Here is a 14,139-nt window from a genome sequence, read left to right as displayed (position 1 = left end):
CATGACCCACTTGTCTGCTGTTGAGTCATTTTCAGTGTCCGGATTAAATGTGAGAATAACCTGCTTTATACTGACAATGCTATTTGAGACTTGGCTGGAGGACTGTGATCTTGACAATAATACATGATGCTCATAGGACTGTCAGACACAGATGGGTTCAAATTACATTTAACTGTCATAAAATATTGTTATACAAAAGTCCATAATCCCTAATTATCTGTTTCAGTTTTAGAAAATTGCATTTGACCTAGGCTAACTGCGGCCTTTATCACTGTTGTCTAGTTTCAGTGACTCATTATCAAATGCTGATCTCACTGGGTGGGGTATTCATTATGTGGTTGAAAAAATTCAATAGTAGACAAACCGATACTTTTAAGTCATCCCAGTGAGGTATGCACACTGTCAGAGAAAAGTCAGCCAGGATTCATTTTATGTGCCTTATTTACTGTTAAAGCTAGATACAAATTTCCTTTTTTTCTCTTCTACCAGAACATTTCAGGTTAATGATTAATTGTTTTTCTCTGTCCCCGTCCATTAACTCCGATTATATGCTGCTCAATGGTTCAGACAGCCTGTGTCCTAAATGTCTAACGTGTTCAGGATGGGCCTCATAAAGCTGATGCTGATGATGAGAATGTTCACCATGGTCCTTTCAATACTCTCTTCAGCAAACAAAGACCATATGTCTGTGTGTAGTGCTCCATTAGCTCAACAACCTGAACAGCACAGGCTCACTGACCTCAAAAAATTATGTCTTGAAATATTGATGTTGCTTCCTCTAATGTGCTGTCTTTTTGGGATTTAGAAAATTGTCAAGGCTGGAGACAAGGATTTGGATGGCCAGTTGGACTTTGAGGAGTTTGTGCACTACCTGAGGGACCATGAGAAGAAACTGAGGCTGGTGTTCAAGAGTCTGGACAAGAAGAATGATGGTAAGAACGTTAGAGGCTTGGTAAACTATTAAGGACTTTCGCATGTTTTTCTGATATTTTTGACACAAATTAAGCCAATGTACAAACGGGCGATTCTCACAAACCCTGTCAAGAAAATGACCTGGTCATAATTACTACATGGAATTATATTTTGCATACAGAAAATGAAGCATCCATTTAGGACTATTTAGATTTTTTTGAATTGTGACATTATTTTCAGGATATTGGAACACATTTTAACCCCCAATTACCATAACTCTTCCGAACGTTGTATGTTTACCATTCATATTGTTTTCACTAATGATTCTCGTTACGGTAACGCACACATTTTTGTACAGTATTAAAGATGCTGTTGTACAATTATTATAATTTTTTATTTAATTTTTTTGTTAAAATCCATGAAAATGAAATTAAAGCAGTACAAAGAAGGGACTACAATGATGTATAAATACTTCACAATTTACACTTAGTGGGAATGAGAATATCAAAATGACAATCATTTTTGCATTGTGATAATGAGAATTGGGGGGTACACTGCAAAAAAAAAATTTCTCAATTTGTATTTTTGTCTTGTTTTCCAGTAAAAATATCAAAACATTCTTAAAACAAGATATTGCATAAGATATTTCATCATGTCATGTTTGTTAGCAGAGATGAGGACCCAAATGCAGAGATGAAAAACCAAAATACTTTATTTACAATAAACCAAACATAAAACTCCCACGAGGGGGAAACCAACAAAAACTACCCCGTAGGGGAAACAGGGGAATCCAGACTGGGGCAGAGGAAAACAGGACAGACAGGACCAGGAACCAGGTTGGGGATCAGGATCAATAGGAACACTATAAAAGACAAACAGGACAGACTAGAGAACAAGACGAACTGGCACTGGACAGCACACAAGGAGACTAAAATAGGGAGAGAAATCAAGTGGGTTATTAAAGGGCAGGTGTTACTAATGAAACAATAATGAGCAAACAAGGAGGCGGGGTGTGACGTAAGACAGAGAAGCATGCGGCGATACAGAAACAATAACAAAATCACATGTTCTCACAAGAAGGCAAAACATCCGATTGGCATGAGCACACATCGCCAAGACAATGAGGCGATATACACTCATGCCAATCGACAAACAAGTCGAGAGAAGACACACACACCCGACACCTCACCAAAGTGACCGAACCTCAACACAAACATGAAGACAGCTTGCGACCTGGGCGCGCGGCGCAAAGCGAGCGCAACGCGCGGATGCGAGAGACAGACGCAAAGACCGACATTGATTATTGACGCGAGTGCATGCAGTCAGGATGATACAAGCGCGATGCACCCACGTCAGTAACAGACAGACAAGGAGTATGAATGTCCGGGTCCGGACACAGACCAGAACCGAACTAGACAGGAAGTCAGGACCCAGACACCATACTCCAGATATGAAACACAACAGACAGAAGAGCGCGCAGTCTCTGTTTTATTTCCTGCCGCGCGCTCTTCTGTCTGTTGCACACAAAGACAGACATGGGCAGATAATGCCACGGTCCTGTCAAACCAAAACCCAGACTGACAGAGAGACAGGACCGTGACAGTTTTCAGAACAATTTACTACATTTAGTGAGGTTTATGCTTAAAATAAGAAAAAAACTATTTGTCAGTGGGGTAAGAAAAATAAACCTAATTCAAAGTAAAAAAAAGTTTATTTTTCTTACCCCATTAGGAATTTTTTAAGCATAAAGTTGACAGAATTTTGTCAGATTTTTTCTGAAAGCTGCACTATGGAACTTGCTCTCTAGCGACATCTGTGGTTGAAACTTAAAATCGCAAGCAATTTGCAGAAGAACACTTAACACTTTGTGTAACATGGGACTCTCCTCAACCACCACCAGTTACCAGTATATTTAATATGATTATTCAAGTGTTTTATCTACTATTAATATTTGTATTTTACTACACTTATCAGTTTTAGTGGTGAAACTCTTGATATGGCTGATATGAGTTCAATGGAAGACTTTATTATTTTACATTATATAGTACAACCTCAGTTGATAATGCAAGTAAAACCGTAATACTACAGTAGTACGTCTGAGCATTGCACACAATAACACTAAAAACATAAAACAAGGATTTAACATTGATGGGGATGAAATATACTTTATTAAACATGAAAATAATATGCAATATAAAAATTACAATAATACATTTAATTAAAAATGTCTTTAGCAGTTATAATAAATATATGGTTACACACTAAACAAATTAATATGCACATTACTGTGCTATGAAATAGGTACATTTTAAACAACTTGATGATTATACAGTTTATTCAATTTCTTAACATGCTTATTTAAAGTCAAAAGAGTTAAAAGCCCTCTCTAAAAGAAATATCAAGCAGTGAAATAGAAAAACCTTGTAGTAACTTGAACCAATAGTAGATTTTAAACAGACTTGTAAACAGACAATCTGCTAAAATGAGAATAAGCGATAGCTTGTGCATTTCAGTGACGGGCAAACAAAAGAAATGAAAAAACAGCAGCACACACTCTTAGGGAACTTGGAAACTACAGCAATGTTATAAAATACTAGTAAACATGTTACAGTGACTTCAACAGGCAATGTAAATACATTGCGATCCGTTAACACACGAGTATTGTTCGAATCATATGAGCATGACAAGCAATATAAGCTTCAACAACCCTACCAGACAACATATCCAAGCATTATGACAAGTAAAGAACAAAAAAGATCAATCCTGAACTGTGTGACAGTGACTGACTGAACTGAACAGCGTAGTTTCCCCAGCCGGAGCATGTGACAGGCGGCACCTCTTTTCTGCGTTTACTTACGGACATTAACGTCTGATTGTGCGCCAAATCCGACCCGACTGCTCAAAATACAGATCATTTTTGTAGGGTTACCGTAGTGAAGGACATTGGTTTGAACACTCTTTTTTGTTATGTACTCAATCAATAATTGCATTTTGTTCATTTAATACCAAAAAATCTTCCTTAGTGCAGCTTTATTATCTCATGCCATTTTGCTTATCAAGTAATTATGTTTTATTTTTATTTTTATTTTTATTTTTTAAGAATATTTAGATATATTTTTACTGGAAAACAAGACAAAAATACTAATCAAGAAAATGATTATTTGTAGTGTAAATGTGTGTAACCTTCATTAATATTATGTCACAATGTAAAAATTATAATGACCCTTACTTCGTTCTTTTGATTGTTGGGGTAAAATAGGAACAGGACATTTTCCTGAAAGGTTTCGTGAGAATCACCTGAAACAGGCATGTAGAGTGCACCATCAGTACTTGCTTTAGATTGTAATGCAGTGAGTCAGTGACCCTTTTGCAGTTTTATGATTGTTACTGAATTGTCACATAAGTCATGATGGCACATCCTGTGTTCTGAGATGCTGATCTGGAATGTGTTTAGATTTCATGGTAAGAAAGTGAAATTGCTGATATTAGTAGTTTTACACTTATTTATCACTGCATTTTGTTCTATATCTTAAGGTCGCATAGATTCACAGGAGATCATGCAGTCACTAAGAGACCTTGGGGTTCATATATCTGAAGAACAGGCTGAAAAGATCCTCAAGAGGTGACTTGTTTTATGACATCTCTCCTTCTCTCAATACATCTCATACGTATTATACAGTACAATGTGTTTTTTGGTCCTTATTTTCTTAACGTGCTTTAAGTCAAAAGAGTTAAAAGCCCTCTCTAAAAGAAATGTCAAGCAACATGTGTACAAACAGTGATCTGTTTAAAAAGTACATTTTTCTCTGTCTGTGCATGCTTGTAACTGTGTGTGTAAATGTCTTCTTTGGTTGTACTATTTCACTCTCTGGTCTTTCTTTATCACTCTCTCCTTCTTGTGATCCCACCCACTCTGTCTGCTCATCTTATCAGAATAAGGAGGGGCCATTTTGGGGCCCCTATAATGTAGTAAGTAGTGGTCTTCTCCGTGCATGTTTGACTTGTTTTGCCTTTGCATTTCATCTGCCGTTCATTTGTCTGTGAAATTTTACCGTTCAACCTTGAATTATTGAGGTAATTTGTATTTAATCTAATTGTCCCATTTGTTGATGCTTTTAAAATATAAGTTAATGATTGATAGATCATTTTATTTATTTATTTGGATCAGTGATGGTCAATTGCACACCAGAAAAGGCCTTTTCTAAAAGAAGGAATTAGAAATATGAGAATTCTTATTCTGAAATAGGAAAATTCTGGTACTTTTGTAAAGCTTAGAACTGGGATATATTTGCATGTGAATAATTGCATTTTTGTAGCTGCTTGAGTATACATAATTATTGTTCTAAAACTCTGAAAATTCAAATGATCTGAAATTCTATTGCTTCAGAAATGTGTTTCAGAAATGGTATGCAGGTCTCATAAAATGTCAAAATAGGCAGTCTCTATCCAGAGCCAAAATTTGCCTGCAAAACAAATTGAAATTTGGTTTAATGTTGGTCTCTGTTTGTTCGTTTCTCTGAACAGTATGGATAAAAACGGTACAATGACGATTGACTGGAATGAATGGAGAGACTATCACCTGCTTCATCCTGCTGAAAACATTCCCGAAATCATCCTCTACTGGAAGCACTCCACGGTAAAACAAAACCGCAGTGTATTGCCATATGGTTTCCAACATTAAAGTTCAATGTGTCAAAACTCCAGCTTTGTTTTTTGGGGCCATTTGACTCTTTATTGCTCCTTGTAGCAGGTTATGGCACTTTCTTATAGTCTTGTAATAAGTAACCGTCTCTTCATTTGGTGTAAACTGCCTTTACTGGTATATCATTGGAGATGTACTTCCTCCTAAATGGTCACACGCATTTGTCATGCAGTCCCACTAAGCCCAAGTTAAATTTTCCTCCTTGCACTTGAAATACTCCTGAATGGGACACTGTGGGGGTCACTGTGATCCAGTGTGATCCTGTTAAACAGATCAACGGGTTTTGACGTCAATGACTTGGCCTTTTGACATGGTCCCACAGCACCTTGAGAGGTAGATGTATTCTACACACTTAAATGTCATGGATTAAGCTAGCACCTGTTCCCAGGTCAGCAGATAAGTCTGGTATTACAAACACTTGCATTGCAGGAGGATAAATTCAGTGTATAATTTGAAAGCTATACTGTTTATTACTGTATTTCTTCTGGTAAAGGTGAATGTAATTTCAGGGTTCAGTGAGCGATTCTGCCTGCTTACAGCAACACAGAACTCTTAAAGACAGGAATTTTGTTTTCAATAGCATAGTACAGATGATAGATATGTAAACTAGCTGACTGATTGCCCAATCATTATGCTCTGAGGTTCAAATTACGGTAGTTTCAATATATGAAATGAGACAAAATTTTACATGTAAAATCACTCCACTTTATGTAATTTCCTCTGTACAGATATTTGATATTGGGGAAAGTATGATGGTCCCTGATGAGTTTACAGTGGAGGAGAAGAAGACAGGCATGTGGTGGAGACATTTGGTAGCAGGAGGAGGAGCAGGTGCTGTGTCCCGGACCTGTACCGCACCTCTGGACCGTCTGAAAGTTCTCATGCAGGTATGGGACCCAGTAAAGCTACCTGTATTTTGGAGAAGGTGAAATGATTGAAAGATATGTATGTAGTGCAGGAAATTCTGAAAACAATATCTTTTAGTGATGTTTGGATTAAAGGAATAATTGACTGAAAAATGAAAATTCTGTCAGGATTTACAGTACACACCATCTTGTTTTTCCTAACCCGTTTGACTTTTTTTATACCGTCAAACACTATAAAAGATGTTGGACAGAATGATAGTCTCAGTCACCCTTCACTTTCATTGTATGGGAAAAAAGATAAAGATAAAGTAAATCATGAATGATACTGAACATTCTGCCTAACATCTCTTTTTTTTATGTTCACTGAAGAAATAAAGTCCTAAAGGATTAGGAACAACATGTGGGTGAGGAATGATAACAGAATTTTCATTTTTGGGTGAACTATTCCTTTAAGATAATATTTAATGAGATAATTGTCAAATAAATTGGATAAATGTATTTATATGGGGTTGTTTTGTTGCATAGTTGCTTCAAAAATACAGTTAGTGTCAGATAATTTGGAAATAAATAGAGTTTTTCAACACCAGTTTCACATCACAGCATTTGTTCATTGAGATGCATGAACATAGCGTAGTAATCTAGGCTGGTGACATGAAGAGCTTGGTTCAAACTCTAATAGGGGTGGCACATGAACTGAAGTGTTAAGGCCTGGGTATACTTTGTTTTTATGAGTTTTACGGATCCGACCCGTTGACTGCATTGACTTTCAAAGTATACTCTTTTGACCGTACGTGAATTTGAACACATTCGACACATATGCACTACGACTGCTTTGTGATACTCTTTCAGTACAGTCAAGGACAGGCACATGCGGCGACGATGCGCAAAGACGAGGACTGTCCTCGTGTCGAGAAAATCTGGGACAGTCCGCGCAGTCGGTGTGCTTTCTGCGAAGGTCCTTTACCTCTGATTGCTCTAAGCAAGGAGACCGCCTCTGTAGTGTGTGTACTGTCACTAGGCTAGGGATGGTTTGTTCTTTGAATGAATGCCTCAGTAGCTGACATTGCAAGATAGAAATAGACTTAGTGAGGCTCATTTGCTACAAGTTTTAGTTTGTTCATATTTTGAAATACTCCATTGCCCATTCTCTTGAGTTTATAATGCTAAAAAGGACATTGAATCAAACATACAGTATTTTAAAATGTTCAAATGTATACTGTCAGAAAAAAAGGTGCTGTGGAGGTACAGTTTTGTTGCTAGAGAAACAAAAAATATAAATGTACTACAATAGGTCTTTAGGTTACAATTATGTACCAAAAACGTGTAAACAAGTGGTCTTTATAAACGAGTTATATTCTAACTAGAGGTACAAAAAAAGGTCCCCTTGAGGGTACCACCCCAGTGATGGCCTTTGTACCTTAAAAGGTAAAGTTTAGTACTGTTTTTTTTTTTTTTTTAAGAGAGTAACAATTTACAAGCAAATTAGGATGTGTCACCATATGAATTGTGTTGCCAGGTTCATGCATCACGCAGCAACTCCATGGGCATCGCTCGAGGATTTACCCAAATGATCCGTGAGGGTGGAATTCGATCACTATGGCGAGGGAATGGTATAAACGTTGTGAAGATTGCACCTGAGACTGCTATCAAGTTCATGGCGTATGAGCAGGTAGCTTGTTGTTTAAGGATAAGCTTTTGGTAAATGTAGGATAGAAGTTTGCAATGTAGCATCCTGGATATTTGCGAACACAATATTAAATTTATACATACAAAACATTTAAAGGTGCACATTTTCCCCAGTTTCCCCATTAAAAAAGTTTAACTATTAAAGAAATGAATTGTAATTTTGAAACATATGTATAAAATCATGAGCACTCACATGAGATGAGGACTCTAGTCATATTAGTAACCTTATAAAAGCTGTTTTATTCTACATGGAGCAGGGGCACCCTCATAGGGGCTGCCATTTTAGAATCACATGACCAGCTGAATACTACTCACTTAATCTCAGTAACTGTCTTGTTATTGGACACTTTCACTCTTGGATTAAATTAACAATGGCTGATTGTGAATAGTGAATTTCTACAATGGCATCTGTAACTGAAAACTACTGATTTTGAATGATGCTGCATCCACACCACTAGGTGTCACTGTAAGTCCAAGATGACACGAACGGAAAGTTACTGAGTGCACCTTTAAAATAACACAACATTTTATGTAAACCACAATGTTTGGCTAAGTTACTTTGTTGACATCTTTATGTTATCAAATGACCTCAAATGAATCAGATGCAATGAATGTTGTTCTTAAGATACACTGTAATATTCTTTCAACATTTAATTGGGGGAAAAACTTTATCTGTGACCTCTAAAGCTCATTTGCCTTCTGTTTTTCAGATTAAGCGGCTGATTGGCAGTAATCAGGAGACGTTAGGGATCCTGGAGAGATTTGTTGCTGGGTCTCTAGCTGGAGCTATTGCTCAAAGCAGCATCTACCCCATGGAGGTAAGAAAAAAAACACTGCTGCCCTCAACTGGTTGATTGACAGATACAGTTTGAGCACTGCTTTGAGGTTTACACAATTATTATTCATTTACCAGACTATCCTTACATGTTATGTACCATTTAAAAAAAAATTGTGATTCTGTACTTTTTAATGTAATAAAGTTGCTTTTTATATATATATACATATATATATATATATCACTGCCGTTCAAAAGTTTGAGGTCACTTAGTCATTCTTTATTATTATTTTTTCTTCACTTTTTAGAATAATAGTAAAGTCAACACAACTATGGAATAACAGAAAAGGAATTATGGGAATTATGTTGTGACTAAAAAAAATATGCTATATTTTAGCATCTTCAAAGTAGTCACCCTTTGCCTAGAATTTGCACTCTTGACATTTTCTCAACCAACTTCTTGAGGTATCACCCTGGGATGATTTTTAAACAGTATTGAAGGAGTTCCCATCTGTGTTGGGCACTTATTGGCTGCTTTTCTTTATTATTTGGTCCAAACTCATCAATTTTTTTTTTATTACATTTTAGTTTTATAATGAAATAAATTAATATGGTGGCACAGTTATATTTTTGTCTACAAAACTAATTTGAAACATTTAAGCATACGTCTTCAGATCAAAAGATTTTTTAGATCATGAGAAACATTTCAGGCAAGTGACCCCAAACTTTTGAACGGTAGTGTGTGTGTATATATATATATATATATATATTGTAGTTTTCAGTAGTTTTTTTAACTAACTGTCATGTCTGAAATGAAAGGATTTTAATCAGGTTTTGATGACACCAAACAAAGCATTGCTTTCTTGGAGCTTAAACAAAGCTCTTGTTTGTGTGTTTTTTAAGGTTTTAAAAACTCGACTTGCTCTGGGAAGGACGGGACAGTACTCTGGCATTGTGGACTGTGCTAAAAACATATTTAAAAAGGAGGGTCTGGTAGCTTTCTACAAGGGTTATATTCCCAATATGCTGGGAATCATCCCTTATGCTGGAATAGACCTGGCGGTCTATGAGGTAAGCTTCTGGTCTACACAATAAGATTAATAGGTTACATATGCTTCATGCACACATATACACGTAATAAACAAATGAACTCAAGAACAAATAAAGTCTAGTGATGGATATTAGTTGTATTAAAAGGTGAAGTGGTTTTCCATTTTTACCACCAAATAGACTTTTTTAATTATACTCAAGCAAAATGAAACTCTCATTTTTCTCTTATTCCTGTGTGTAGACACTAAAGAACTCGTGGCTGCAGAGGTTTGCCACAGACAGTGCCGATCCGGGTGTGTTTGTACTACTAGCTTGTGGTACAATGTCTAGTACTTGTGGACAGTTAGCCAGCTACCCCTTAGCCTTAGTGAGGACACGCATGCAAGCTCAAGGTAAGTTGTTAAACTCTCAAATACAATTATTGCAGGGCTTCTAGTTTACATAGTACAGTTTACAGTAATCATTTTGTACATGATTCTGTTCACTGCTGTAGTTTCTGAATGTTTAATTCAGTTTAATTGCTTTTAATTCACTTACTAAAACGTATTACATTTATTACTAAATAAACTGTGATTGATTGTCCTATGCATTTATTGGTTTGCAGCTTCTCTTGAAGGTGGCCCACAGATGACCATGAGTGGTCTCTTCAGGCACATTATACGGACAGAGGGCGCTATTGGACTCTATAGAGGCTTGGCACCCAATTTTATGAAGGTCATTCCTGCTGTCAGCATCAGCTATGTGGTGTATGAGAACCTTAAGATAACCCTTGGTGTCCAGTCGCGGTGAGGGGTGTCAGAAGACTGTTAAATCCTTAATGGTTTTTGGTTTTTAGTTTTTCCTCTCAAATTTTCTTTTGGACGAAAGAAAGAGATTGTCCAAGAGGGACAGTTTGCTCTCAAGTGGAAGTGTAGCATCCGTTGGCCAAGAAAGAACATACGTTAAAGGGAAAACCATCGTATCAAAGACCTGAGGTTTACTTTGATCACTGAATGGTAGAGTAACTGGAGTATATAAAAGCAGGGACATCATTAAAAGCATAGAAAGATAAAGATCGATACCTCTACATCAAATAAAATCCTAGCTGTGAGTAAAATGTGGCATTTCAAAATGGGGTTTGAACTGGATTGCAACACTACCCTCTTGCATGCTTGAGGTCATTTGAAAGATCAAGGTTTTTGTTATCTGGGCACATTTGGTTTGTCTTTGTTTTTTTGTTTTTTAGGGACAAAGAATTTGCAAGACTGCTTTATTTTAAACTGCTTTAACGGGTTAGTTCACCCAAAAAATGACAATTCTGCCATCATTTAATCACCCTCATATTGTTCCAAACCTGTATGAATTACTTTTTTCAGTGGAACACAAATGGAGAAATTTTAAAGAATGTTGAGGGTGCTCTTTCCCAAACAATGAAAATGAATGGTGACTGAGGCTGTCAGTCCCTAACATTCTGCCTAACATCTCCTTTTGTGTTTCACGGAAGAAAGAAATTCTTGGAGCAACATAAGGGTGATTAAAAATTGACAATTTTCATTTTTGGGTGAACTATCCCTGTACAGAAGGACCAGACACCTGATATATTCATAGATTTTGATTTAGCATGTGCAAAATGTTATTGTTTGGACAACTGGAATTTTATGCACTAAAGGCTTTGGAAGACATAGTCCTAATCATCCAGACCTGGTCTCTGCAGATTACTTAATCATTTCACTGGACAGCAGTATTGAATAAGAAAAGGACTTGATCAGTCATTGACACTACTGTATAAGATATTGCCCAGATATTTAGCATTTTGTTTATAAAATGTATTATTATAATTATTCATCTGATGTCTCAACTCACTTTTATTATTAGATTACTTGATATGCCAGTGTCTCGCATCTTGAAACGAAGATTGTGTATCAGAGTGTGTATACAACCTTGTTACAACAAGGAGAATACAGGGAAATATTTGAATGATCTCATTTAAAGACTGATGTGTCTTATCCTTCAAATGGTCCTAATTATATTGTTAAGGGCCTTTTGACATTCAATTTGAATGTATTTTTCTATGTTGTTTATTTATTTCATTTTGATTGCTATGGTCACTATAAAATGAAGACTACTTAAAAATAAGAACACTATACATTTACACACACACTCCATGGTGGCTGGCAACTAATCAAGTCACTGGTTGCTTAAGGTTCTAATTCGGCTACTTTGGGACAGTTCAGTATTAAGTCCTGTTGTAGATCAAGTTCAAACAGGTTTTTCTGTTTTGTTTAAATTAGATGTTACATAGGTTTGAGAATTCAACACCATCTTAAATGCAGTGGGTGGAGTTCTTTGTCTAAGAAGATACTGTCCAGTCTTAAGTTAGAGAAAGAAATGCAACTACTTAATTTGTTTTACATTTAGAAAATGATAGTTTATTCACATGTAAATGATATATTCTTGCAATATATTTCCCACCAGTATTAGTTTGCAAGTATTTCAAACATGAATATAACGCTCTGATTTGTACTCACTTCTAGTCAAGGATGTATTTAAGCACTTTGTTTTAGTAAAACTAAATCAGACTTGAATTTTCATAGGAGGGTTTACAGTGGAATGGAATAATAGTATTCTGTAGTTGTAGTGTTTGTGATCTAATTTTAAGAAGATATTAATTGTCAGCATTTATGTTTATTGTATCTGTTTTCAGGCAAAAAGCTTCGGTCGTTGTAAAGAAAACACTTTTTGACTGGGACACAGGATGTCTTTGAAAAAAAATAGTTGCTAATGAGTCTATTCTGCAACAGCAGATAAATATCTTCTATATTTGAAGATGGCATAATTTGAGATTGGGCACCCATATGTTTATTATGTACATTTTGATCAACAAGAAAAAGAAGTTGCTCTCACAGCTATTGCATGTCAAAACCTAAAACCCACCAGTTATATGGGTTGTCGCCCTATGTAATTCTACAAGACCTTAGTGTTCATATAGTTGCCTTATTTATCATTAAAATAACGCTGCTTTTAGACTCTTTAGGGGGAAACAGGAGGAGATTAAGTGACAAACTGAAATATTTTTCTAAAGATTTAATTCTCAGGGAGAATTTAATGGTCTTAGACACTCCTTTGTAGTTATGTGTTGCAGATTCTTCTGAGACTCTTTTCTATTGAGCGCTGGAATGTCTGCATGTATATAACTTGTATGGAAAGTTTCAGTTTGTGAAGACATATGAACAGTTTGCCTTGTCCAAATACCAGCCTCAATAATAAAAGAATGGCTTAGATTAGTGAAAAATGGCAAGCGCAATCACTACCCCATGCCCCTATTCCAAATCCCGATGGTGGCTGAACTGAACTAAGCTGTGGCCTGATTCCCTTGGAATGCATGTATGTGTCTTGTCTAAATATGCACAAATTGCACTGTAGAGTCTTTACAGGGCTTTAAAAGCTGTATTGCCTGTCTCAATGGATGCAGCTTCTATTTGTCAAAGTTTCTTGTTTTGCATTTTGCACCTTTTTTTTTTTTGTTTCTCACAGGAGAAATCTTTGGACCACTCTGGTCTTGTGTGCTAGACCCTTTTGCATGATTATGTTGAGACTAAAGGCTTTAAATTTGTATGTGTTTTTGCCATTCTACACAATCAAGGAATGCCCCTCTATCAGACTGCCTCAAATCTGCCTTACCGTTCTGCTGTTTGTTAACCATGCTACGCCTTCTGCGAGTTTAAATGCACACTGTTTGCCACATGTATATATCAATATGTACTGTTGCTGGGGTCCCCTAAGTGTCAAAAACACACATGCTAAAATACATCCAAATATTTCTACTGCAAAACATATCTAGATGTGATGACACATCGGTGAAGTTTTAGTTGATGTTGAGATGTGCAAATCAATGCAAAACTGTTTACTGGACAAAAAAAAAAAAAAAAAAACTGTATTGTCCTCTGTAGAATGCATACATTGGATGTAGAGTAAAAAATGTTTATAATTGTTAGGTTTAATAAAGTTATTCTTGATTCTTTTACACTGTCCTGTGAGGTTTTGTGTAAGGCTTCAAATCACCAGTTTTAAAGAAAACAATAACATTAAATAAAAAAGGACTTAAATATTGATCTGTTTCTCACCCACTCCTATTATATCACTTCTTAAAATGTGGATTAAACCACTGG

The 14,139-nt window shown here is 36.2% G+C and overlaps 1 protein-coding gene across 5 annotated transcripts in view; it reads left to right on the top strand.

The window, feature by feature from the left end:
- LOC127440218 (calcium-binding mitochondrial carrier protein SCaMC-2-B) overlaps positions 1-13,992 on the top strand; it is a 33,883-nt gene extending 19,891 nt beyond the window's left edge. For 3 of the 5 annotated variants that reach the window (XM_051696692.1, XM_051696687.1, XM_051696689.1), the window contains exons 2-11: positions 806-932; positions 4,447-4,534; positions 4,846-4,881; positions 5,437-5,548; positions 6,343-6,501; positions 7,997-8,149; positions 8,877-8,984; positions 9,845-10,012; positions 10,233-10,383; positions 10,596-13,992. In XM_051696692.1, the coding sequence (XP_051552652.1) occupies positions 806-932; positions 4,447-4,534; positions 4,846-4,881; positions 5,437-5,548; positions 6,343-6,501; positions 7,997-8,149; positions 8,877-8,984; positions 9,845-10,012; positions 10,233-10,383; positions 10,596-10,780 (1,287 nt within the window). In that variant the 3' untranslated portion in view covers positions 10,781-13,992. The remainder of the gene's footprint in view (positions 1-805; positions 933-4,446; positions 4,535-4,845; positions 4,882-5,436; positions 5,549-6,342; positions 6,502-7,996; positions 8,150-8,876; positions 8,985-9,844; positions 10,013-10,232; positions 10,384-10,595) is intronic. The other 2 variants (XM_051696688.1, XM_051696691.1) reach the window with 1 other exon arrangement.
- Positions 13,993-14,139: the final 147 nt, after the last annotated feature.

Source organism: Myxocyprinus asiaticus, chromosome 4, assembly GCF_019703515.2.
Source record: "Myxocyprinus asiaticus isolate MX2 ecotype Aquarium Trade chromosome 4, UBuf_Myxa_2, whole genome shotgun sequence".
NCBI classification, from domain to species: Eukaryota; Metazoa; Chordata; class Actinopteri; order Cypriniformes; family Catostomidae; genus Myxocyprinus; species Myxocyprinus asiaticus.
Note: the sequence above shows the minus strand (reverse complement) of the source record. Positions and strands in the feature narration are given on the sequence as shown.